Source organism: Lissotriton vulgaris, unplaced genomic scaffold, assembly GCF_964263255.1.
Source record: "Lissotriton vulgaris unplaced genomic scaffold, aLisVul1.2 SCAFFOLD_423, whole genome shotgun sequence".
In the NCBI taxonomy this organism is placed as follows: Eukaryota; Metazoa; Chordata; class Amphibia; order Caudata; family Salamandridae; genus Lissotriton; species Lissotriton vulgaris.
The window spans coordinates 262,149-288,374 of record NW_028247221.1 but is presented as its reverse complement, the minus strand read 5'-3'; the positions used below and the strand labels follow the sequence as shown (position 1 = coordinate 288,374).

Sequence of the window (26,226 nt, the reverse complement as noted above, 5' to 3'; positions counted from 1 at the left end):
TCCAAAACAAACTCTGGCTTTGTTTAAAAAATAACTCAACCATTTCATTCCTCCATGTTCTCCAACCACCATTCCAATTCCCCCCTTGCCTCCTTTGACATGTAACAGTATCTCCATATCACAGTCCATTTGCAAGTCCTGAAGTTTTCATATGCTGCAATGCCCTGTAATGTAATGGACCTGGGAACAGTGCTTGAATTGAAGATGATAAAAGACCTATAACACAGCTAAGTTGTTCAACTTTCCCTCTCTCTTCAGAGCTAAATTCATCTCTTGTCTTATTTCCTCTAGCTTCTTCTCTGGAAGCAAAAACTGTACCTTTATGGTGTCTAAAATAAATCCCCATAACTGCTGACATTCTACTGCAATTGAAATTGTGAAACATGCTTCTTTTAGATCCATCTTTCACATCCAATTCTTCTCCAGTAATAAATCTGTAACAAGACATATTCCCTCCTTTTTGAAATGTCTGTAAACCACATAGAAGTTCATTTCTCGTAAGTTTATGTCTGGACACCTACCCTTGTCTTTCTTATCTATAAGAAAAAGAGTGCTTACATAACCAGCATGATTGTTGTTAACTTTTACAACTGCACCTTTGTCTATCATTGACTCTGTTTCATTTCATTAATACTTTTTCTAATGCTCCGTTGAAGAAAAGTCCCTTCTGCTCTTCAGACTTTGAGGGTTTGAATTGAACTCTATTTAGTAACGTCATACAGGATCCAGTATCCAATGATCATTTGTAATATGATTCCATTACTCTATATGAAAATTCAACTTTCCTTCCACCTTTCTGTGGATAGAACAAGAAGTAATCCTCATACTCACCTGTTCTTGAGATTTTAATTTGTCCTCGACCCCTAGATGGTCACGCTCTGGACCCTCTTCCCTTGTGTGTTCAAAGTCCACTAACCTGAATACTAGGTACTGCGTAAGCAGAGAGGGTCAAACCTCCTTCCTAGTGCTTAACCCTCCACGCTGATGGGAAGAGCAGCTTTGGGTGGAAAAGAACCGAGAGGAAGGAGGGAAACAGGGAAACAAGGAAAGTATTCTGTTCTGTAGTGTATTTGTGTTGTGAAGAGGAATGGATGCATCTGCAACTCCTCGTTTTAGAGGCCAGAAAAGGAGAAATATCGAGGTGGATATCTTGAAGGAAAAGAAAAAGAAGGGTTAGTGAATTATACAATTAATACATATCATGCATAATCCCGTAACACACTAAATGGTTTTTCATATATGAGGGATTTGTGGTGACTCAGCCTTTTAGTTGCAGGGTAACACAAAAAGTGGCAAAAAAAAATATCATCCGTCTTCTTGACTTATCTGAGAACAGACTTGTTGCAAGGTTCCAAGTAATTGCACAAGTCCATCCAAACGGGACAATCTGAATGAGGAGTAGAGAGCGTAGAACCAATGCCGCTAGGAATTTGATGAACTAAAGAGGAGAACGCAGAACAACACCAATATCCACAGGAATTGACTCTGGGAGAGAGAGAGAGAGAAACGCAGAACTTCAGCAGGGAATTGCTGGCAGTGGATCGCTTTCTAGAGCAAGAGACACTTGAAAACACCAACCGGGAAATGCTGGCAGTAGATGACCTCCTAGAGAGAGACAAGGAACACCAGCCGGGAAACACTGGCGTTAATTCGTCTCTGGGAGGGAGATGAATAACACCAGCCTTGAAACGCTGGCAGTAGATCATCCCCTCTGGGAGAGAGCTTCAGTACACCAGCTGGAAAACACTGGCGGCAAGGAATTTTTCCGGTTACATGATCCGGAAACAAAACCAAGTGAAAGGGTCACAAAGCGCGGTATCTAAATAGTCCCCGCCTTCAGCCCCGATGTGCTTGGTTACGTGATGACGCTATGCGCGTCTCTCTGGCACTTAGTTAAATTCCCGGAACACCTCAATCACAACATATGGCAATCAATTAAAAGATATGTAAAATTCAGCCAGGCAACACTTATAAGGATAAAGAAAGAAAAGAGCAAGGCTCAAGTAAGTGTTTTCGGGAAAGACATAGTTCCTAACCACAATCGCCTTAGACAGATTTGATTGTGGTCAGGGAGCTGGTAGCCTGGGACATGACATGAGTAAAAAACTAAATTCCCTGGGTCCATCTTCCTGATCCATGGGACTTATAGAAACTGCAGCCGAGTGGTTGCCCTCTCCACCCATACTTGCCAGAAAAACTATTTGCACCTGCAAATACTTCAGACATTGAAAACTGCGCTTTATCCAAAGCTGTGAATGTTTGAGAATATTTTCCTTATTGATTTAATCATCCCTTCATTAAACAGCAAACCACTCACTTGATTCCTTTTTGACTAATTCCCCCAACGTTGGACTGATATGCAGGAGGACTGCCTTCCATCTTTCTGCAATCAATCCTGCTTTCTCATTTCCCCAAAAATACATTATCCGTTGACACCAAACTCTCAACAAATGTATGTCTAAATCCACACCTTTTAAATATGCCTCCTTCATCACATCAATCATCCTCTCTAGAGGACCCAAAGTGTCTAAAAGTATGTCTTCACATGGCTTTAAAGACCTTTGCAAACGTTTTCTAGGATACATTCCTAATTTGAAGAGATGGATATGTAATCAACTCCAGATCTAAATTTGGGGCCAATGTTTCTTTTTCACCAATGACTGGGCTGGAACATACTGCCCTCGTAATGCTCCTCTTTCTCTAAAGACCTTCTAAACCAATTCTTAATATAATCTGCTACGCAAGTTAAGGGCCACCAATCTGATCCTTGTGGATGCCCTATATCCTTTGGATCAAATAATCTTTGCTCTAATGGGTCAGCTACCGATATCCTGCCAACATCTCAATTGGCTATACTTCCTCCAAACTCATTATCCTTGTAATTTAAATCAAATATGTATTCATCCATATCATTATCATATGCAGGGATATCCTGCCCATCAATTGTGCTGCTGTAGACACCACCTCTTTGTGAGCCACTTGGGACTCCTCTCTCTTCAGGAACACCATCCAAATGATTTATCTTATGCTTATAGCGCTCACTGCAGCCCCAAGGGATCCTTTACAATTACGAATGGGCTTCTGTGGCCCCTACAGACCCTCAGCATCACAAAGGTCTTCCGTTTTTGATACTCCCTGTTCCCCGAGGCACACCTGCAGTGATTTAGAGATACAGGGTTTGGCCAGCCACATCGCGCTTATGGCGCTTCCTGCAGCCCAGCAGCGTGGGATCTCTTACAACTAAAAAAGGGCTTCTGTGGCCCCTACGGTCCTCAGCCTTACAAGGGCCTTCCTTTTTTGGCAGTCCCTTTTTGCAGACCCAGGAGGTGCACCTGTAGTGAGTTACAGAAAGAGGGCATGGCCAGCTGCATTGTGCTTATAAACATGACCTATCTTCTGTAAATAAAATGTGCGTTCAATGCACTTCATGCCCATTTTAAAATGGCGCTTACTTACATGTCAACACGTTTGACTGACACGTCAGCTAATAAAAATGGGTTTAACACCTTGGCTGCTAGGGGGTTTTCCCGCTGGGTGCTGAAAGTCCTAAAATCCTAGTCTTCATGACAAGGTCAACTCGTCATAAGCACAGCGCAGGTAAAACCCATGACGAGTTGACCTTGTCATGAGCATCGAAGAGGTTAATGTGCTTAGAGCCCATTCAAAATGGTGCTGACGCACATGTCTTCGCATCTGACGTACATGTCTGCTGACTTATAAGCAAGAGTGACTGGCCTATAATGGCCCTGCGAGACTTCAGACCGAACCCTCTTTGAATATTGCTTTCTGCGCGAGCCCAATAACAATAAGTGCTACCCTTAATTTTAAAATGACACAATTGTGACAAAGAAAATAACACTTCTCGCCTAAAATTCAAAGGCCTATTAGCCTCTTTTCCTTACTTTTAACCCAATTTTGCGGAAACTGAATTCATATTTACTTAAATCATAACCCTTATTATTTTTAGCTTAAGGTAATACATTATTAAACCTACTCTGTGGACCTGAAAATTGGGTCATGATCAGATTTTCAAACACAGCCATGCCTAATAGTATTTAAGTAAAGCAATATGGAAATTAAGGAAATTTGGTACTTATCTGCTCAGAAGCAGCAAACAAAAGAGGTCGAAGATGGAGGGCATGGGGATTATATTGAACTGTGGAGTTCCATTTTTAATTGTTTGTGATTTAGTGCTCCATTTAAGATTCTTTGAATAGTTGCTGCTCAGAAGTGGTGAATAAAATGTTAATTCCTAATTCTAGCATCCTGTCTTGCCATAAAATCTCAGCCTCAGCTTGTTACTTTATGTACAGAAAAGTCTGCAGTGGGCCCCTGAATGAATGAATGAATGAATGAATGAATGAATGAATGAATGAATGAATATACACGTGTAAAGCGCATGGCTACCAAAGGCCTCCCAGCGCTAGAGACAGAGCCCAACTTGAGACATGCCAGCAGATTCAAGGGAACAGCAGAGTCTTCAGTTGTTTGCGGAACAATAGGTGGTTGGGTTCAAGCCGAATAAGATCTGGTAATTGATTCCAACATTTCGCTGTAATAGCGGAAAAACGCCGCCACCACTCCGTACCCGGTTAACTCTGGGAACAATTGCGAGATGTTTCTTCTCAGAGCGTAGTGAACTTTTTGGAAGATACTGGGGGATGATGGCACGGAGAATCGGTGGAGCGCTATCCGAAAGCGACTTGTGGGCCATACACAATACCTTAAATTGGATTCTTTCGGCCACTGGCAACCAATGCAAAAAGGTGATGTGAGGCTTAGCAGATTCACGATTATGAGCCTGCATCAGCAGTCGTGCCGCGCAATTTTGGACCGTTTGAAGTTTTTTGATAGTAGAGCCAGGGGCACCTAGATAGATGGCATTGGCGTAATCAAGCTGCAAGAGGATGCAGGCTTGTACCAGCAGTTTCCTATCGCTGAAGGGCAGGAGGGGTAGAATCTTTCTAATCATTTTAAGGATGCCATAGCAGGTACATGTCACCCTGCGCGCCTGTTCCCCAAAGTTCAGATTGTGGTCCAACTATACTCCAAGACTTTTAATATGATCTTTGGGGGGTGGCTTAGAGCCTAGGCAATTCGGCCAGAATGTACTGAACTTCAGGGTAGAGGACTTGCCCAGAAACATCAGTTCCGTTTTAGCAGCATTTAATTTGAAAAAAGAGCCATCCATCCACACTGACACTTTTTCCAGGCAATGTGCCAGGCATGCACATCTTGATGTTCTGATTCTTCAGCCACATCAGTAGTTCCTAAGATTTTCCGTGGAAAATCAGTACTACCAGTTTTTAGTCCCCCTCTTTGCATGACTTCTGTCATGCAAGTTTTTACAAGCCTCTTCACTCTGCTGGTGGTTATTCTGCATGATTCAGGTATTCGTTTCTTCACTTATCTCTAGCCCTAGCATTCCTCAAGCTCCTCAGAGGCGACACAACAAGCAAGCCAGCTGCTACACTGGCGACATTAGAGAGTCCAACTACTACTGCAAACAACCGGTAAGGTAATGGAGAACCAGGCGGGACCCCAGTATCAGAAACTCTTACAAGGCAGGGCTCTTGCTACCACCACCAAATCAGAGAAACAAAAAAAACAAAAAAAAGCCCTGGCACTGAGGACAGAAACCAGCTTCAGCAACTGCAAAGAGATTTTCACCATCGTCAAAGAATTCTCCACCCTTGCATCCACTACCAACACCATCAGACTCTGCAACAACCTCTCCATCTTCTTCCACAACGATATACAGCAATTTAATCCCCTAACCAATCCAGAAGACCTTATCGACCAACTACCTACCACCAAAAGGGATTACAATCATCTAACTGACTGGACACCACTCACCTGCGAGGACACTACCACAGTTACGGAATCCATGCACTCAGGAGCCCCCACAGACCCATGCCCCCAACACATATACAACTTAGAAGGATTCACGATCACCTTCGCGCTCACATCAATCATCAAAACGTTAATCAAATAGCCTTTCTGGTCAACTGGAATGAACCAAAAGTCAATGCCCTCCTAAAGAAACCATCAGCCTACCCGAGCAAACTCAGCAATTACTGACCCATCTCACAACTACCTTTCCCCACCAAAGTCATGAAGAAGGCGATCAAGAAACAAATGTCTGGGGACCGGGAACATCACCAACTAATCAACAGCACACAGTTTTCTGCAGCAACCATAGCACAGAAACCACCCTCAATGGGGCCTCCAGCGACATCCGGATCATCCTCGACTATTAAGACACCATAGGAGTAGGTGGGGAATGTAGTCCTCCACAGTCCTCAATCAATCAGTCAGTCAATCAGGGAACTGTAAGTGCGCTACTCACCCGTGGGGGGGGGGGGGGGGGTGGTATGCTGCTCCGTTCAACCGAAGAGTCAGGTCTTGAGGGTCTTCCCGAAGGTCATGCTGCGTTTTTGAGCACTCGGGCTCACAGCAGGGGTAGGTGGGTAATATTGTTCCCCAGTGGTGCTTGCCTCTTCCAGCACAGCTTCGCCCTCCTCACAGTCAACAGCAGGTACGCCGACCCAGGATGGAAAGTATGGAAAGTGCTTAGAGTGGTGAAATCTGCTCCTGTGAATCAAATTGCTTCAATTGTGACTTCTTTATGAGGGTAAGAAGCACAGAAATTGGAGAGTACAATGGGAATCACGCTGACTCTTCTGTTGGAGTGGAGTTTGGTAATGATGTGGTCCCAATAACTTAGAACCAGAGCCCTTATGATTTTGTTTCAGAACGTGTCAGATTGATAGCTTGGACTGGCACGCCATCTGTAAAGCTCAAGGATTTTTAGGTGATGTGCATGCATGCAGTTATTTTGCTTGCATTTTTAAGTCTTTATGTTTAGAATATGTGAATTCCTTAATTGTTATTTTTGTTCCATATTCATATTTTTCTTATCTTTTATTTATTACTAGTTTATGAATATCAGTTTGTAATTTTTGTTAATTACTTATGGGCAACATATGTTTTATATTCTCCTATCATGTATTCAGTATGAGTGGTCATGACATTTCTTACATGTCAACGTAGAATCTTCAGTGCGTGATGTTCTTATGTATAGCTTTCAAATAGAATCATTGGTGACAGTCAGAAAACCTACTCAATCTCTTTGCTGATTGTGGCTTCGCATTTAAAAATAAACAATGGCAAAATAATGAGCAGGTTCATGTGTTAATCTATCCTTCAAAAGAATAAGGGGCTTGCTTTTGACAGTCGGAGATAGAGGGGGGCATATAGAGGGGTGCATTTAGTGGAGTGCATTGGTGGCAGTTCAATCAAAATAGCTTTATTTCGGCATAGAGCCATAAAAGCAGAATATACATATAGTACAGTAAAACATCATCAGCAAGATATACAATAAAGGAGTCAGTCCATTAGTCTAAATACTACTTCCACTGAATCCTAGGATAAAATATGTTCTCTCTCTCATATAAAGACACTTTACTTCAATAAATAGTAAAACAATTATACATTCACATTACCACTTAAAACGGCTAGTGCAAAATAGACTATTACTACAAGTCTCTGGCGCATATGATTTAACAAGGATGAGTAACTGAATACAATAATGGTAACATTCCCTCTAAGTCATGCATCACTCTTACATATATACAGAATTAAAAATACACTTAATGATTTGCATGCCCCTTTCTACCAAATCGGAACGCATCCTTTGTCTTAGTCTCCACATTCCCAACATGAACCTACTAACACCGAAACAAATTAAATTATTATCATCATATTTGAACATCCTAATGGCCTGCCTGTATTTTCTTACAGTCTTTGACACAGTGAAATAATCCTTCTTTTCATGCATGGGGTATAAAGGGGACAAAAAAGTAAGACCTATTCAACCGTTTCTGTGGAAACACCACCCATTGAGCACTGGGCGATGTTAGTTTCCTTTGCTTGGGACCAACTAGCTATAAACGAGCCGATAGGCAAAGATCCATGCCAAAGCTGCAGATAAAGACACCTGGCTAGTGGCGGTTGGATGTTGTCCAGAAAGTTCTCCTTCCTGAAGAAGATTTTAACAGAGTGGAAAGTTTCCGTCAAAGAACTTTGGCTCTGCCTAGTGAGCTGAGCAAAATCTGTGGCTTGCCAATACACTGATTTAAGCGATTCCTTAGGTGTAGGCCTAACTGCACCACGGGGCTCCACAAGCTCTCAAGAGGTCTTAATGTACCTTATCCATGGCATATCTAAGGAACCAGAAATAGTCGAAACGTCTTTGGTGGCAGTTGTTAAGAGTAAGGAGACGGGCAGGAGGGTTGTGTTTCAAAATATGTTGGTAGAGTTTTGGAAGAAATGGTGATTCTGATGTTTTGTGTAGGCTGTGCCAAGAGGCAAGGCGAGTGGAGTAGCTCGCTATGTGCACGGGGTCATAATCACAGCTGTCTAGCAACTCTCATGGTGGGTGTGTTCTACGTGGGTCCTTGTTGTACGATAATATGGGACAGCAGTTTTAAATGTAGCTCTTTATTTAGCATCAGCAGTAGAAAAGTGTGCGCGTTTGACACATTATCGATGACGTTGCATTAAACACGCTTCCCTGTGTGTGCATGAGATGCTTGTAGATGTGTGGATCTTTCATGAATTAATGAAGGCAATAACAGCATGTAACATTTGAAATGCCATGAAATTGCTGTACGCTTGGATGCTTTCTGATAGGCCATTTTGCTCTGCCTATGTACATCACGGTTGTGGTGCAGCTGAATTTGCATCACAAGTGACAGCATAATGGGACTGAGGAGGAGGCATGCCAGTGTCATGCCCTGCCTTGTTTTACGGACTTCCATCGTGAGCGTTATGGCCTCTGGGACGATCTGCTGAGTGGATTTCAAATCATGCATGATTTCAAATCTTAAATACCATTGGAGATGAGTCAACGTCTGCATTTGTCTTTAATGTCTAGTAACAGAGAAGGCAAATGAGCAGCACATTGTCCACTGTGAATGTTAAAAAAAGTAGGCATGATTTGATGCCTTCATTGGGATTCCATAATGCAAACTGGTCACCACTATTAGTCTGGAGCGGTCGGTATGAATTCAGGCTCAGTCGAGGGGATAGCAGGTAATGTTTGGAAGTGCTGGACAGAGGTTTTGGGTGGTGTGTGTCTGGTATCTGATGTCTGTTAGTTACAGCGTGGCCTTCTAAAAAAATTGGGAGGCTTGGAGGAGCTTTAAAGTAAATTGGAAGGGATGGAGCCAATTTCCTCATTTTATAAACCAAACACGTGTAAGTAAAAAGTGTTAATTAAAAGTTGAGCAAAACGTGCATAATAAACGAAAACTTTTGAAGTAGCTAATCACATTTAGGCATTGTATGCGCACACGTGAAATAACATAATGTAATGACTTAAGTTAACCTAGCTAATGATGCCATATTAAATATTGACTTTACGCGTTTTGGACAAGAGGCCTGTTTTTACATTAAACTGTTGGTTTGCACAATATGTTTTTCCCTCTCTACTCCAGATGCTGTAATTTCCCGAAAGCCTTCTGTTATCTACTGAATAGACATTTGTTATTAATTAGACAACCGATCGTGAAGTTCTCACCGGGAGTAGAAGGGAGATGGCAGGAAACGTGACTCTGGGCAGTACTGCCTGAACCACAGGATGTGATAAATGTAACAATTCAAGGACATTTTTCTGTACTTCATTGTAAAGATGTGAGAAACTAGAGAATATATCTACTCCCAGAATTTGCTGGAAAATGATTGGTTGATGTGAACAGTGAATGCAAGTTTTGTTGTTAGCGAAGTTTTGGTAGAATTCTAATAGTGTGCGTTCCTTATATTAGTCAGGTAGCCCTTTATCAGAGAGCTTCCTTTTTTCACTCAGAGACTAGGGGGCCCATTAGGATGGCAAGCGGATTGACCCCGCCAGGCTGGCAGTAGCCACCGCCAGCCTGGCTATCACTGTTGCCGTTAGGGGGTACTTTAGAGTATACCACCTCAAATTAGTGATGGAGCATTAATATGCACTTCTGGTTCTTATATATGTTTGACGTGTGGTCCTGCCTCTGTGTGGTAGAGCCTGCTATTAGCTTTGGGCTACAGCATCAATACTCTAGTTGTCCCAACAATCCATTTCTTTCTCTTACAAATACTCGCTTTTTCATGCATTTTAGAAGTTACCATCCGCCTGGTTATCTGCTTTATATTGGACACCATCCACCTGCCTTTGATTAACTGTGTTGCAGGTTGATGAATAATGTGATCTTGTTCTCTTAGACACGTGTATATATTTACACCCCCCCCCCACATCACCTAGCACTAAAATTAGCCTAAAGCTTCATGTCAATACCAAATTGAACATAATGACAATTTGTTAAATGGATGTGGATGTTATAGTGTGGTGTTGAAAATAACTTAAAGTGATAATGAAATTCTGATTCGTTGAATTTCAGTCACAGAGGAAGTTGCCTTTTGCCTTGTGGACCAAGGAAGAGATCTATCAATCTTTCACGCAATGTAGCACAGCAAGACAACTTGCTTTGCTGTATGAAAGGGAGAGGGCAGGAATGCACCATATTTACCAATATATGGTGCATTCCTGCTCTCTGTCTGTGCTGGTGCACAGTTTGCTAACTAGTGCCAATGCAGGAACCTTTGAATCATGGTGCAAGGGTGCCTGCATTGCAGACAGGATTGTTTTGTGCAAGAAAGGATACCTTCCTGTACAAAAACTATCCGGTGAGGCTTTTTCCTCTTTCTAAGTGTGCTGCAGAATGTATCACAGCTAGAAAGGGGTAACAACAAGGAGAAATTAAGATATCCTTGTTACATCTCCTCTTGGAAGGCATAGCATTTTGACGCATTCCCAGGTTTACCAGTCGTGCTAAATCTGGGAATGTGCCACAACCGAGGTGTGGATGTGTGGGAATACCCAAGCTCCACCCATGGAATGCCTTCCGAAGGCAGAATAAAGCAATGCAGGGACTTGCCCTGCATTATGTCATTCTAAATTTACCAAGCAACACAGGGCCAAGCAAGGTGCCCTTGCGTTACTTGGTAACTCTGACTTTAGTATTGCGCTGGCCTTGCATCACCATGCTTGATGCAAGGGCAATGCAATACTATGATACATCTTGCTTCAAGTATCTTTCAGCTTGTCTTGTTCAATCCCATTTCCCTTAATGACTGTCTCTTTGGTGGCACTGGAGAGACTGCATCAAAAACACTGTTTATAGACAACACTAAAAATCCTTTCAAATATTCCATTTTGTTTTTAACAACAAACTGTTTTATTTTTCTCATTAGTAAAGAGAAGGAAGGACGAACACAGCCTGTAACAAGCGATCACTCGAAAATACACAATGATCAGGTATGATGCCAAAGGATACCAAGTGCTTAAAAATGACCTGGGACAATTTGATATCTCTTATGAAGTATAATTAATACATCAGAACACATAACTATGGTGTATTTTAAGTTATTCCATCTTCCAGATTGTGAGGACAACTTTTATCATGTATTTTGAAACTTTAGATTTATGTGTATTTCCGAAAATGTTATTACTTTGCTTCTGAAAGGCCTTTCCTATTATAGGATCAACAAATTGCTTTCTAAAGTTTCCCATATGTTCTTTTTAGGTCTCGCCTGGCGTTAGCGGCGCGCATGTGCTGCTCTCACCATGCAAGGGCTTCTTGGAATCAATACGGTTCCAGAAGGTGTGTCTCTGCTCCGCCTGCGCTTTTTATTTGTGCATGTCATTTTGCGTCATGTATTATGCAAAACACAGTGTAAAGATTCCATCAGAGGCATTTTAATCCCTCCTGGTTGCCACCCTGTCTGCTTTTGGCCCCGCCCACCGCGATTGGATCTTTTACTTGCGGCGGGAGACAGTGTCTCCTATTAGCCGCTAAGCACTTTTTTTTGTTATTGCCTCGTTTATCTGCAACAATGGCTTATGTGCGTTTCATTTCTCTGGCGCTGCTTGTTTATTCTTTTTATCGGATTGTAATTCCTATCGAAATCAGAGGCATGCAGTGATAGTATTTTGAGGACGAACGTGACATTCTTGTTGTTATTGTGCATATTTAAAACATCGCAATCGTGTCCAGTGTGAAATATATTTGTGAGAACAAATTGATCATCTTTGCGTATGTTTTCTTTTCCTCTACGGCTGTTTAATATTAATAAGACGTTAGCCTCCGTCGCACCGGTAAACCATATTATTTACATTCACTTGTTCCTCCTTGAGGCAACACCCAGAAAGTGCTCTCTGCCCCTTCCGCGAGACTGGGTGTGCCTTGTGTTCGCAGGTCTCCCATCGGGGTCAGTCTCTCTTAGGCATTTAATTGTGGGCTTCTCTGTGTAATGGTGGTTAGTGCTCGTACACTTGCTGTATTTTTTTTTAACTAACAGTGGGCACAGCTGATCCTACAGTTTGGTACAGCTTTTGTTGTTTTCTATTTGACATACTGTGTTGCAGTTCCACATCGCTTGATTCTTTTAGTGTGGGCTGATTAAAATATACTTTTATTGCACCCACCTTGCCAAAAATATGTTAAGGACTGCTGCCCAGGAATGCTTAGACATCTTTCAAAAAGTGGTTCCCCACCTCGATCTTTAAAGGGCTGCATGGCCAGAAAAGCATCATTCAAAAAACTGGTTCCGCCCCTACAGAACCTTCCTATTCTGCTTGATGTGTTTTTATTGTAGATTCCTGTGTGATTTCTGGGGTGTTCCTTTGGAAAGGGGGTGGTGGCAGGGTGTATTCTATCCTTAGGTGAATGTGTTTATGAAAAGGGGGCTGTGGTGCTCAGCTCGATGGAATATGGGGGTGCCCGAAGTACTTCCCTTTGTGGCTGCTATTAGGGCTGCAGCAAATTCTTTGTGTGATTGGTGAATCTTGGAAGAGTAGGTGAAAAGTTAGAAGGGGGGGCTAATATTTTGGGGGGGCTGTTGAGAGACTGTTTCAGGGTGAGGAGGCATCTGTTTAAGGGGGCAGCACAAAATGTAGGAATCATTGTGGGGTGCTGATTTCAGGGTAATTCACCAGCGAAGAAGCAGACGGCTCTTGTGCTGTGGTGCCGTGTCAGGCAGCGGTCATCACCAGCCATGTGGGGTTGTAGTAACAGCTTGTGTACTATGCTAACAAGTGCTATGTCATAGTACCAGTGCATTGGCAGCACTCGGCGGGTCCCACCAGTGGTAAAGACCAGATCAACAGCAACGAACCCTCCACCCCATGCTTGATTCCTGGGCTGGCAACCCACTACCCGCCTGCTCTAAGTACTGGGCAGTAACATTCCTGCATTCCCGGTGATGCCTCGTGCCATGCCACTCCTCCGATTCTCTGTGCTTCGATGTTGCCACCCTAAAGAGCAGGAGTGTACCAACCACAACTACGCCAATGCCCCAAGTGAAAAGGTAATAGCCCCGACTGTGAAGAGCGGGGCCGGCTGTAATAACACTCCACCCTTGGGTCTGAAATGCTCTGATCCCCACCCCTAACCTCCAGCGAAACGGTTCCACCCTGCACTCTTTCCAACTTGAAATGCTGACACGAGTACCTCTCCCCCACCATCAAGCATTGAAAATGCAATAGGGTTCGCCTTTGATTACATGAAAGCCATTTGCTTTGCTAATGGCATTGTATAGCAAAGAAAATAGCTTTAACATAATGAAAGGCGAGACCTATGTCATTTTTAATGCTTGTAATCCATGATGCTGTCTAGTGTAGTATGTATGGCTGTTGAACTGGATTAAAAGCCTGAATTTGACTCTTTATGGAATTTGCATGTATGCTATAATTACAATAATTTCACACGGGTAAGCCTGATGAGTCCTCTTCAACAAGAACAAATTCTAGCCATGGAGATCTGCTCTGCATGCGGAAATGGACCTACATGAAGTCCTTTAGTACTCTTTCCGCCAGATTTTCTAGCCTATCAAAGCCATGACGCAGTAGCCTAATTAGAGTTCGCCTTTGATTACATTAAAGCCATTTGCTTTGCTAATGGTATTGTATAGCAAAGAAAATAGCTTTAACATAATGAAAGGCGAGACCTATGGCATTTTTAATGCTTGTAATCCATGCCGCTGTCTAGTGTAGTATGTATGCCTGTTGAACTGGATTAAAAGCCTGAATTTGACTCTTTATGGAGTTTGCATGTATGCTATAATTACAATAATTTCACACGGGTAAGCCTGATGAGTCCTTTTCAACAAGAACAAATTCTAGCCATGGAGATCTGCTCTGCATGGGGAAATTGACCTACATGAAGTCCTTTAGTACTCTTTCTGCCAGATTTTCCAGCCTATCAAAGCCATGACGCAGTAGCCTAATTAGCAGGATTGCTGCTCATTGAAGTTTCAGAGCTAATGCCTTCTGAAAACTAACAGATAATCCAAGGTTCTAGGGCGAAATCCTTTATGGAATATTAGGCTTAAAAGGATATCAGTGATGCATTTAAACTTTTCTCAGTATTTTGGAATGCTGAATTGCCAAAACACCTCTTCTGACATTTGCAGCCCTATCTTCTGCACATCCAAACAACCAATGGAACAACAACTGAGACTCAGTAGACTTCAGCACCATTATATAGTAGCATAGTTGTCAGGTTTTAAGGTTCCTTATGTGTAAAATTCAAGTTGTCGGTGTGCTTATGAATGCTAATTTACTACCTTAAGAGTGACGTTGTGAATGACAAGTTATCTGAGGTAAAAAATGTGCAGAAGAGAGCAAGTTTACCATAGACAGTGTCTACCCGCATATATGCTCGACTCAAGCTCTGGGAACTCACTTATTCTGAAAGATACATAGAGAAGCAATATCTTAATCTAGTTAAACATTAGTGAGCAGGAAACCCATGACAGGCGTCAGAGACAGCATGGAATATTTGGACCCATTAGAGCCCGCACGATAGCCCAACATGCAACAGAAGGAGCAGGGATCCTCTTAGACATTTAGCCATCATGTTGCTAAGTGGACCTATATCATATGTGTCATTCCCAGCCAGTTTTTAGCGAATTACACGTGGTTCTCTACAGATAGAAGACATGGGCTGGGAGAGGCAGTCATTCACAGCCCAAAATAAAAATAGAGAGCCAGTTTGCACACACAGGCCCCTACATATGGCCTGAAAGCTTTGCTGTACGGGGCAATGCTGTGTCTACTGTACAGAGACAGAGAAGCATAAAGAGAGAGAAACTGTGTGAGTGAGAGAGAGAGAGAGAGAGAGATATGGAAAAGCAGAGATGGAGGGAGGACAGGAAGAGAAAGTGTGCAAATGACAGAGAAAGAGAGCAATAGAGGGAGAGAAAGAGTAATAGCTAGCAGGCCTTTTCCATCTATGCATCCAGGATTTGGAACTACATCCGTGTATTTATCAGGACTTCCCCAGTGCTGCACCAGTGTAGGAAAAGGCCTATTTTAAAAACACTATATCAAAGTACATTAAGAGGCCACTGACCATCACTTCTCCTATCAGTGGGAGGGAGAGAGAAAAAAATAGACAGAGAGAATGGAGTACGGATTTCTTAATTACTGATGTGTAAGACAGATGCCATTTTGTCCTTCTTCGATAGTTCAGATAGAAGCTACATTTATTAGCTGATTTGAGTTGACATCTCAATGTGAAAATGTTAGAAAGTAGGGAATACTGCTAGGGGAAATGTGGTGGAAAAGGGCAGGCTGAGGATTGGGTGAAATGCAGAATAACGCAGCTTTTTGGAAGGAGAGAGGTGTCTGTACACGAGATAGGCCTCCTCAAGCGAGATCAGAACAGAAGGGAGCATATTCTCAATGATTTATCGCCAAGTTATCAGCACTTTATCGCAGCCAAAGTGGCGATAAATGTATCGCCTCATTCACAAGCTGGTGCTAACAGCTCAAATCACCAGTTTACCTGCGATAGCAGCCGCAAAAACCATCACCACAGATGACCCCGGCAACTTTGGCAAATGAGATGTAGAGTAGCAGGTTCCCGTTCAAAAAGCCACAACAACACCACACCGCAACATTGTCAACAACCAGGCAGATCAGCAATAAGATCATAAAACAGGCAATGAGGCGCGCTAGCAGCAGGAAATTAACACCTGATCTGAACTGCTGTAAAGTCGGCCGCCAACCTGCACCAGAAATAAGAGACCAGCATAGAGCCACACCTGAAGATCAACAGATGCCATGGAGCTACTGATCATGCAGCTCGAGCCCCAACAGGGCCACAGCAACCCACCACCATCACCCCCAGGACCCCCCCAGCACCCCCCCAGAAAAAGATATGTTATATGAACTTCACAAAATCATGAACATACCAATTTGCCTGATGTCGCACAATTACAACAAGTAACATGCATGTGTTGTCACAAAAAGGAGAATAACTCATTCACCTTCGAATTACCAAGCAAAACATTTTATTCAAATAAACAAAAAACAACAATTTTGAAGACTCATGGCGGGTCTCCTCAGGACAATCTGTAGGGCACAGCCTGCAAGACAAAAATCCAGATAAGAAGGTGTGACATGCGTCCATCAAGGGACAGAGAGAGAAAGAGAGAGAGATAAAGAGTAGGAGAGAGAGAGACGGAAAGAGAGGGAGAGAGAAAGAGAGAGAGAGAGAGAGAGAAAGAGAGGGAGAGAGAGAAAGATAGAGAAAGACAGAAAGAGAGGGAGAGGGAGAGAGAGAGAGAGAGAGAGAGGGAGAGACAGTGAAAAGAAGAGAGGGATAGGGCGAGAGAGTGCCGACACTGCGCACCCAGGCCTCACTACTCACCTGCTGGCACCAGTGTGTCTCCAACCACGTGCCAGTATGCACTGCAGTTCAGCAGGTCCCTCATCTGAAACAGAGTCCCCAGTTATGAATGGCAGAGTACATACAATTGCACATGCCATCATTGCTTGTCCGCCCCTGCGCACCCAGGCTGCTGCAGCCAAGCCCCTCCCACCACCCAGCGGTCCATGCCCGCCCCTGCGTACCCAGGCTGCTGCACCCCAGTCCCTCCCCCCGCCCAGCAGTGCATGCCCGCCCCTGCGCACCCAGGCTGCACCCCAGCCCTTCCTGCCGCCCAGCGTTGGCTGCCCGCCCCTGCACACCCAGGTCTAACTGCTCACCTTCCGCCACCATTCCCAGCCGCGCGATCCATTGACAGCGGTTACAATGATATTGAGCAGCGGCATGTTATGCACATCGGAAAACGTCATTTGAAGACCATCTAGAAACGCGCTACCCTTTACACACGGATAAGGACTCCACTCCAGAGAGAGCATTTACCCAAAAGGCACCACTTACAGAACCAGGCCGCCCACGAACGCTCATGGGTATGTGACCCTGTCACACCCACGGTACTAAGGCTGCCCCCTTCGTCCTGAAGAAGACCCGCAGGCTGAGGCCCCCCTAACCCATGAGACCTTAGTCGGGTCAAAACGTTGACGTCGCTCAAATTTGCAATTGGACCACCTTCTACCTAATCTCATTATACATGTCATCTTGGAATTCATGTTTTGGACTATATAAATGGAAATCAATAATACCAAAGTATTAACACAGCAAGGAGTGGCCTTTTGCCCATAGGGCTGGGACTCTTAAGCCAGCTGTTTCATAATTATCTCAAATTTTATTGTTACATTTCTGTGTCCTAGCTCTATTAGCTTTACACCCCTTCCTTTACTCACTGCACATTCAATCAATCAATCAATCAATCAAAACACTTGTATAGCGCGCTACTCACCCGGAAGGGTCTCAAGGCGCTTGGGGGAAGGGGGCCGCTACTGCTCGAACAGCCAGGTCTTGAGCTGTCTCCTGAAGGCGAGGTGGTCCTGGGTCAGCCGAAGGTGGATGGGGAGGGAGTTCCATGTCTTGGCCGCCAGGTAGGGAAGGATCTGCCTCCGGCAGTGGCTCTATGGATGCGTGGTACTGTGGCGAGGGAGAGGCTGGCAGACCGTAGCTGGCGGGTGGGCGTGTGGAAGGTCAGGCGGTCGTTGAGGTACTTGGGGCCCAGGTTGTGGTGAGACTTGTGTGCGTGGGTGAGGAGCCTGAACGTGATCTTCTTGTTGACGGGGAGCCAGTGCAGGTTCCTCAGGTGGCCGGAGATGTGGCTGCGTCGAGGGATGTCCAGGATAAGTCGGGCGGAGGCGTTCTGGTCGCGCTGAAGTCTTTTCTGTAGCTTGGCTGTGGTTCCGCCGTAGAGGGTGTTTCCGTAGTCCAGCCGGAAGATCTTGCGGAGCATGCGGAGGGTGTGAAAGCATGAAGAGGAGACGGCATTGACTTGTCTGGTCATGGAGAGGGAGAAGTCCAGGATGAAGCCCAGGTTGCATGCGTGGTCTTTCGGCTTGGGGGCGGCGCCCAGGGCTGGGGGCCACCAGTAGTCGTACCAGGCAGAGGGTGATGGTCCAAGGATGAGGACTTCCGTCTTATCTGAGTTCAGTTTCAAGCGGCTGTTCTTCATCCACTCGGCGACGTCTTTCATCCCTTCGTGAAGGCTGGTTCTGGCGGTGTCGGGGTCTCTGGTGAGGGAGAGGATCAGCTGGGTGTCGTCGGCGTATGAGATGATGTTGAGGTTGTGTTGGCGTGCTATGGCTGCGAGAGGTCTCATGTAGACGTTGAAGAGGGTGGGGCTGAGTGATGATCCTTGCGGACGCCGCAGATGACTTCGGTGGCCTCGGAACGAAACGGGGGGAGGCGGACTCTTTGTGTTCTTCCCGCAAGGAACGAGATGATCCACTTCAATGCCTTCTTTTGGATGCCAGTGTTGCTGAGGCGTTGGACTAGGGTGCGGTGGCAGACGGTGTTGAATGCTGCGGAGAGGTCCAGGAGGATGAGGGCCGCTGTGTCCCCGTTGTCGAGAAGGGCTCGGATGTCGTCGGTGGCTGCGATGAGGGCGGTCTCGGTGCTGTGGTTGGCTCTGAAACCGGACTACGAGGGGTCGAGGGATCCATTTGTCTCGAGGAAGGTGGCAAGCTGTCTGTTGGTGATCTTCTCGATGACTTTGGCAGGAAAAGGGAGGAGCGAGATGGGACGGAAGTTTTTGAGGTCGGTGGGGTCCGCTGTTGGTTTCTTCAGCAGGGCGCTGAGCTCGGCATGCTTCCAACTCTCCTGGAAGGTGGCGGTGTCGAAGGAGGTGTTGATGACGTCTCGGAGTTGAGGTGCGATGGTGGAGTCGGCTTTGTTGAAGACGTGGTGGGGGCAGGGGTCAGTCGGAGATCCGGAGTGGATGGTGCTCATCGTGCGGGCTGTGTCTTCGGTGGTCACTGCGGTCCAGGTGTGGAGGGTCGTGGTGGGGTGCGCTGGTTCGGCGGTTGGGTGCAAGGATGGTGTGCCGAAGCTGTTGTGGATGTCAGCAATCTTGCGGTGGAAGAACGAGGCGAGGGAGTCGCAGAGATCTTGTGAAGGGGTGATGTCGTTGTTGCCGGTGCTGGGGTTGGAGAACTCCTTGACGATGCTGAAGAGTTCCTTGCTGTCATGGGCGCTGTTGTCCAGTCGATCCTTCAGTGATTTCTTCTTGGTGGTGCGGATGAGCTGGTGGTGCTTGTGGGTCGCGTGTTTGAGGGCGGTCATGTTGTCAGCGGTCCGGTCGAGGAGCCAGGCTTTCTCGAGGGTGGGGCAGGTCTTTTTGGAGTCCTTGAGTTCGTCGGTGAACCAGGGGGCCTTCTTGCTTCTGGGTTTGCTGGGAGGGTTCTTCAGTGGTACAAGGTCGTCGGCGCAGGCTGTCAGTCACTGCGTGAAGTTGCGGGCTGCTTCGTTGGGGTCCGGTGTGCTGGCAGGTGGATTCTGGCTGAGGGAGGTGGTGAGCTGGTCGGCGGTGATCTTGCTCCAGCTTCTGTGAGGAACCTGTTGCGGGTGGTGGTGGGTTGTGGTTTTTCTGAATCTGAAGTGGACGCAGCTGTGGTCGGTCCAGTGAAGTCCGGTGGAGTGGCTGAAGGCGATGTGCTTGCTGGATGAGAAGACGGGATCAAGCGTGTGGCCGGCGTAGTGGGTGGGGGTGTTGACCAGTTGCTTGAGTCCGAGGTTTGCGAGGTTGTCCAGCAGGGCGGCGGTGTTGCGGTCCTTGTTGTTCTCCTGGTGGAAGTTGAGGTCCCCTAGGAGGATGTAGTCGTCGAAGGGGAGGGCGTGTGGGCTGATGAAGTCTGTGATGTCTTAGCTGTATTGTGTGCATGGTCCCGGGGGTCTGTAGAGGAGGGTGCCTCTGAGGGTCATCTTTGGGCCGGTGTGAATCTGGAAGTGGAGGTGCTCAGCGGCGGCGAAGGTGTTGTTGGAGTCGGTCATGATGCGGATGGTGTTCTTGTGGACGATGGCGATGCCTCCTCCGGTCTGGTTGACGCGGTCCCTCCTGATGATCTTGTATCCATCCGGGATGGCGATGGCGATGTCGAGGGCTGAGGAGGCATTCATCCAGGTTTCAGTGAGGAACGCGACGTCTGGTGATGTTGTGTCGAGCAGGTTCCAGAGTTCGACGGCGTGTCTGTGGATGGAGCGGGTGTTGAGCAGGATGCACTTGAGGTCGCTGCTGGGGTTTGGCTTTGCGGGCGTGGTGCATGTTCGGAGGCAGGTGAACTTGCAGGTTGTGCAGGTGAAGGGTCTGTGGAAGCGTTTCGGGGCGGCTCGGCAGCAGGCGGGGTTCCGGCCGGCATTGAGTGCGTTGAGGGCGGTGGCTTCGTAGGTCTGTCGGGACGACTTGCATCGTCGGTGGGGGCCAGGGGTCCTGGCGCTGTGCGCGGTCCAGGCTTTCCTTCTTTGCACATTCTTAGAAGTACCACGCTCCTTTGTACCGAAAATGTGTGATGAAAAATGTATACAATTGAGACAAATGATGGAGTGATTCATTAAACTCCTTCTGATCATCTATTGTTTCCTGTCAGTTTGTTACACTATCTCCTTTTCTGAGAAACTACCGAGTGGATTGAGACCACAGAGCCGAATAGTTTGAAGGCTCATTAAGTTGTATAAATAATGATTACAAGTACGCATTGAATTGAGCCTTGATTGTTAGGTTTGGACCACTGTTTTTGATACTATACTTAATCCAGGTCCACGACCATATTGGGTCATCCCATTTTTCATAATGGCCACCTTCCGCCACCGGCGTGTCTCCAAGAGGACCCACTATGTGCCAGTGCAAGCCCTGAGCCTGAGTACATGGCACCCTCCACATCATGCAGCCTCGCTCCGTGGGCCACCAGGTCTCACACTTGATTCTGGGTCTTGATTTCACAATGGCAGAGATTATATCAGTGCACACAGCATCATCGCAGGCTGCACACTACTCAGACCTTTAGGTGCCACTGACTCTGTGACCTACGAGGCAACACCACATGACGGTAGGTCAGCACTGCCCCCTGGCTCAGGCCTACATTGCGGTCCAGCAGGGCTCACAATGATCCTCACCAGTCCGGACCGCCAGGACAGGGCATCATCACAGGCTGCACACCCGCTCAGCACTTAAGGTGCCCCTACCTCAGTGCACCGAAAGTCACTGACCCGTGGCGGTGTGCCTCTGTTGGGTGCAGTGTATCCAGTGCCACCAAGTCTGTGCCCCACAAGACATGGCCCCTCTATGATTGAGTATCGTGGTGCGGACGCCATCATGTCACCTCCAGCCCTGGGGATTGTGATGTTGCAGGGCACTAGGCCCTCATGCATAAATAATAACCACACAGATGCACCCAGAGAGACAGTGAAAATGGCGTTGAGCACCTGCGCCCGGCCCTTTTTATTGGCAGGGTCACATGTCCTGTGACGCGTGTTCTGGATGGATGTGGTGTTGGGCTAAACTAGCTGTGAGGGAGTTGCTGTGGCATGCTGCAACTAACCTGTGAGAAGCAGACCACTACAGGGAAGACCTGGGACATGTAACGTTGTCGTCCCCCCTGTGAGCGTAAGCAGAGTGGGCTGGCCTGGCATATGCCACTCCAGTGTAAGGGTGTGAACGAAGACCCCGGGGATCTGGGCGTGGTTCGGTACTGAGCTAGAAAAGGAAGTAACTAATGCGTGTATCTCTGTTGTAGTGTTGGCGCCACCCAGACCACATTCGTCAATGTGTCACACTGTGACTCACGTCCCACAACATGAGCAAAGTGGAAGTAAGGGGTAATCACTGACCCTACATTCATACATACTTCCACACTTGAAAGATCATAGGCATGACACTTCTGTGTGAATATGAATGTTTAATGCTCATTCAGTTGAGTGTTGCGGCTGGAGCAGTACATGGCCATGCAATCCCCACTTTACATTGTTGGCCTGTGGAGGGCCAGCCAGAGTCCTTCAGGGAATGACAAGACCAAAGAAGAGGAAGCGTTCAGTGCGTAATCTGAATGCTGTGTCAATGGCGATCAAACAGAATATGGCAGTCTATGTCGAGGTCCAAGGAGAGTGTCGCAGAATCTATCGGGGGACAGTGGAAGGTGATAATGCAGAGGGCAGAACCAAGCAGAAACAGGCCATATGGCGGAGATGAATGCTACTGCGTCCTTCTTACCATTTTTTTTTTTTTTTTTTTTTTTTTTTTTTTTTTTTTTGAAGACGTTTATTAATGTTCAAGGGTACAGTACACATAGCAAAGCCTACAACCCTGCGGGCCGGCTGCAAATGAACGGTAAATCGTGGGTGTGTGGGCCATCACAAAAAGGGCATGTCATTGCGTCCCTTGTGTCCCCGGTGTGCTAGGACATGGAGAAGATAATCACAATTTCTTAGGTCAAGAAAGGGAAAGTCCATAAATGACGCCTCATTTTTCATTTTTCCTAGAACTGAGCCATAAAATTGGCAAACTAAACAAAACAGTTCGTATCGGTGCGTCCCAATGTTCCTATCGCGGCTTCCCCACTCGAAGTCTGTCCCACAGGCACGGTGTTAGTAGGTGCCACCTCTGTACGGTGTGTTGTTTGCCGATGCTGTTACAGTGCAACTGGAGGTCAGAGGTGTGCGCGCGCAAGTGTGCCTGAACTTGGAGTGGGATAGCCCCTGCGGGCCATGATGTGCCATCGGTCGCCGGCCTTGTTAGTGGAGCATGTGGCATTCAAGTGGAGGAGCCTCGCTGCCGGTGTGGCTATCAGCGTCCACGCCTGCAGTCGCCATCCGTAGTACCGTCAGCGGCTCCTGCCCACTTCAACACGAGGGGGCAGAGAGGCCACCGTCCGTGAGCAGGGGTCCGATACTACAAACATGTAAACATATATGTGATAGTGGGTGGGGGGGGGGTGGAGTGTGCTTGCGGGGGCGATGTCAGCAGTTTTATGCTTGGGGCGCGCTGCTGGGCAATGGCCGCTGACGGGCGCCTGCGTGGGCGTTGGGTCGTATCCGAGGTTTACGCGCTGGCTGTTTCTTGTCTGCGTCAGGGGGGGGGGGTAGGGTGGGGGGGGGGTGGCGCCGCTTGCGATGATTCCTGCGATACAGCATTAGCCCCTGTGACCCACCTCCGGCTTCACCTAGTCTACGTGAGCCCTCTGACAGTGCCCTCCCCCTTCAGGGACCCCAGGATGCCATCCCAGAGCTGAGCTATCGGGAACTGCCGCAGGCCCGCTATTTCTTCCCGGCGGAGCGCCGTGCCTTCCGCCCCGGCCCAGTTGGTAAAGGATGCGAACCAGTGTTTTGGGGTGGGTGGTTCCCGTCGCTTCCAGTGTCGCGTAATCAGCCGTTTGGCCGTAACGAGGCCCAGATCCCAGAACCGTGCCTGCGTTTTGTTTAGCTTGGTTCTTTTATAGAGGCCGAGGATGCACGCCTCCCACGTGTCCGGCAGGCCCGGGCCCGTGCTGTGATTCAGGAGTGAGGTCACCTCCCCCCAGTACGCGGTCAGGGTTGGGCAGTGCCAAAGCATGTGCAGGATGTCTGCGCCTAACAGGTCACATCTGGGACAAGCAGCAGTGTCGACTGCGAAGTATCTGTTTATTCTGTCTGGCGTTAGGTATGCCTGGTGCAAGATGTATAGTTGGATGACACGGAAGCGGGAATTGCGGGGGATGTTCACGGGGCTAGCCAGTACTAGGTTCCACTCCTTGTCCGTCCAGTCCCTCCCACGGTGCGCCGCCCATTTAGCCCTAATCTGCTGCGTGGGTTTCTGCGTGTGGATAAGAAGCGCCTGCGCCAACCAATGCGTGATGTGCGAGCCTCTGCCCATTACATGTAGATATTGGACCAGGTGGTGCATTGGCGGTTCATCCTGGATGTCACCCCAGGAGTCAGTGTATGCCCGCAGTACCGATGCATGGAGTAGGAACTGCCCGGCCGGGAGTCCCGTGGTGTCAGATAACTCCGCAAATGAGAGCAGGACTCCGTCAGAATACAGGTCACCCATGGTCTCTACTCCAGCCGTGACCCAGTGGTCCAGTTTGCGCTGCGTAACCATCCCGCTCCTCCTGGGGGTGCCCAGCAGGGGGAGGGCAGGAGCATATGGCCTGGTATTGTGCGTCAGCTTCAGGCTGCGGAGAAAGCATTTGCGGGCCACGGCCACATGCATGGGCAGGGGACGGGGTCCCTTGGTCAATGGGTGAAACAGGGCGCAGGTCTGGGGATGTGTCCACTGGTAGTCCGCAGTGGCCGTATCGTCCAGATGTGCATCGCTGAGCCAGTACGTCACCCATTGGAGCTGCGCGGCCAGGTAATACAGTTCCATGTTGGGGACAGCCAGTCCGCCCTCCGCGGTCGGGGAGTACAGTTTAGCCAGCGCCACTCGAGGTCGCCCCGTGTTCCAGATCAAGCCACGGAGCATTGATTCCAGATCGCGGAATATCCGCGTGGGGACATACGTGGGGATATTCGCGAAGTAGTATAGCAGCCTAGGGAGCGCTATCATTTTAGTAAGAGCGATGCGGCTGGGCACGTTCAGCGGAAGGGTTTTCCAGAAGGACATCTGGGCTCGCAGAGAAGAAATGGCGCGCACCAGGTTGCCCTCTAGTAAATCCTGTGGGTCTCTGTAGATGTGCAGTCCTAGGTATTTAAACGTGGTCGGGTACCAAGCGAGCCTGGCCCCTCCAAGATGCACATCGCATTCCTCCTGATCACGGTTAAACGAGTATGCCCCGGACTTGGCCCAGTTGACCCTGAGGCCCGAGACCTCTGCGAAGTTCTGGAAGACGTCCGATAGCTCGGCTGGCACCGCGGTGAGGTCCCGCACATAAAGCAGCAGGTCGTCTGCGTAGAGTGAGACTATGTGCGTTCCGTCAGCCAATGGGATCCCCCATTCCGCTCCTCTGTCCCGTAGCAGAGCTGCTAGTGGTTCGATGGCTAAGGAGAAGAGGAGGGGGGACAGGGGGCAGCCTTGCCTGGTGCCTCTGCGCACCTCGATCTTCTCCGACAGCAGCCTTCCCGTCCGCACTCGGACACTGGGTCTCTGGTAGAGCAGACCGACCATGTCGGCAAATGCATCTCCCACCTCAAATCTGTCCAGCACGGCTCCCAGGTATGGCCACTCTACCGAATCGAAGGCCTTCTCCAGGTCCAGGACCAGGCACCCCGATCTAGGCCAATGCGTCAGAGCCGCTTCCTGAATCCGGAAGAGGCGGCGTAGATTACGAGACGTGCTCCGCGCCGGCATGAAGCCATTTTGATCGGCGTGTATCAGAGTAGGTGCCTCCAGGGCCAGGCGGCGGGCCAGGAGTGAGGTGAAAATTTTATAATCGGTATTTAGCATGGCCAACGGTCTGTAGGACCCCATGAGTGCGCCATCCCTGCCTGGCTTCAGCAGCGAGACCAAGTTTGCCTCGTTAAGCGAGTCTGGGAGTGTTGATTCTTCCATTGCTGTGTTGTACAACTTGAGCAACTCCGGAACCAGCGTGTCTGAACACGCCTTAAAAAATTCGGCGGGCAGTCCATCCGGGCCAGGTGATTTGCCGTTGGACAGTGCGAAGATGGCCTCGCGTATTTCATCCGCGGAGAATGGCGCTCCCAGGGCGTCCTGTTGTGAGCCTATAAGGGAGGGCAGCGGGATGTCCGACAGGTATTCTGCTATGTAGGCCGCAGTTACTCTCAGTTGCGACTTGTATAGGGCCCGGTAGTGTCCCACAAACGCTTGGTGTATCCTATTTTGGGTGTACACTAGGTCTCCCTCAGCTGTGCGGATGACGGAGACCGGCTCCGTGCGTTCCTCCTGCCTGACTAACCAGGCCAATAGCCTGCCGGGCTTATCACCGTGCTGGTGTACCCGCGCCGAATGGGCCGCAAAGTTGACGTGCCGCAGCCGTTCCAGTAGCGTTTCGTGCTCCGCCCGGGCCGCCTGCAGCCGGTCACCTGCACCCTCCACCGCCTCCTGCTCCCC

The 26,226-nt window shown here is 47.8% G+C and overlaps 1 protein-coding gene across 1 annotated transcript in view; it reads left to right on the top strand.

Moving 5' to 3' along the window:
- LOC147665210 (spermatogenesis-associated protein 1-like) overlaps positions 1-26,226 on the top strand; it is a 349,586-nt gene that overhangs the window by 97,731 nt on the left and 225,629 nt on the right. The window contains exon 7 of the mRNA XM_086949670.1: positions 11,290-11,353. Coding sequence (XP_086805796.1) covers positions 11,290-11,353 — 64 coding nt within the window. The remainder of the gene's footprint in view (positions 1-11,289; positions 11,354-26,226) is intronic.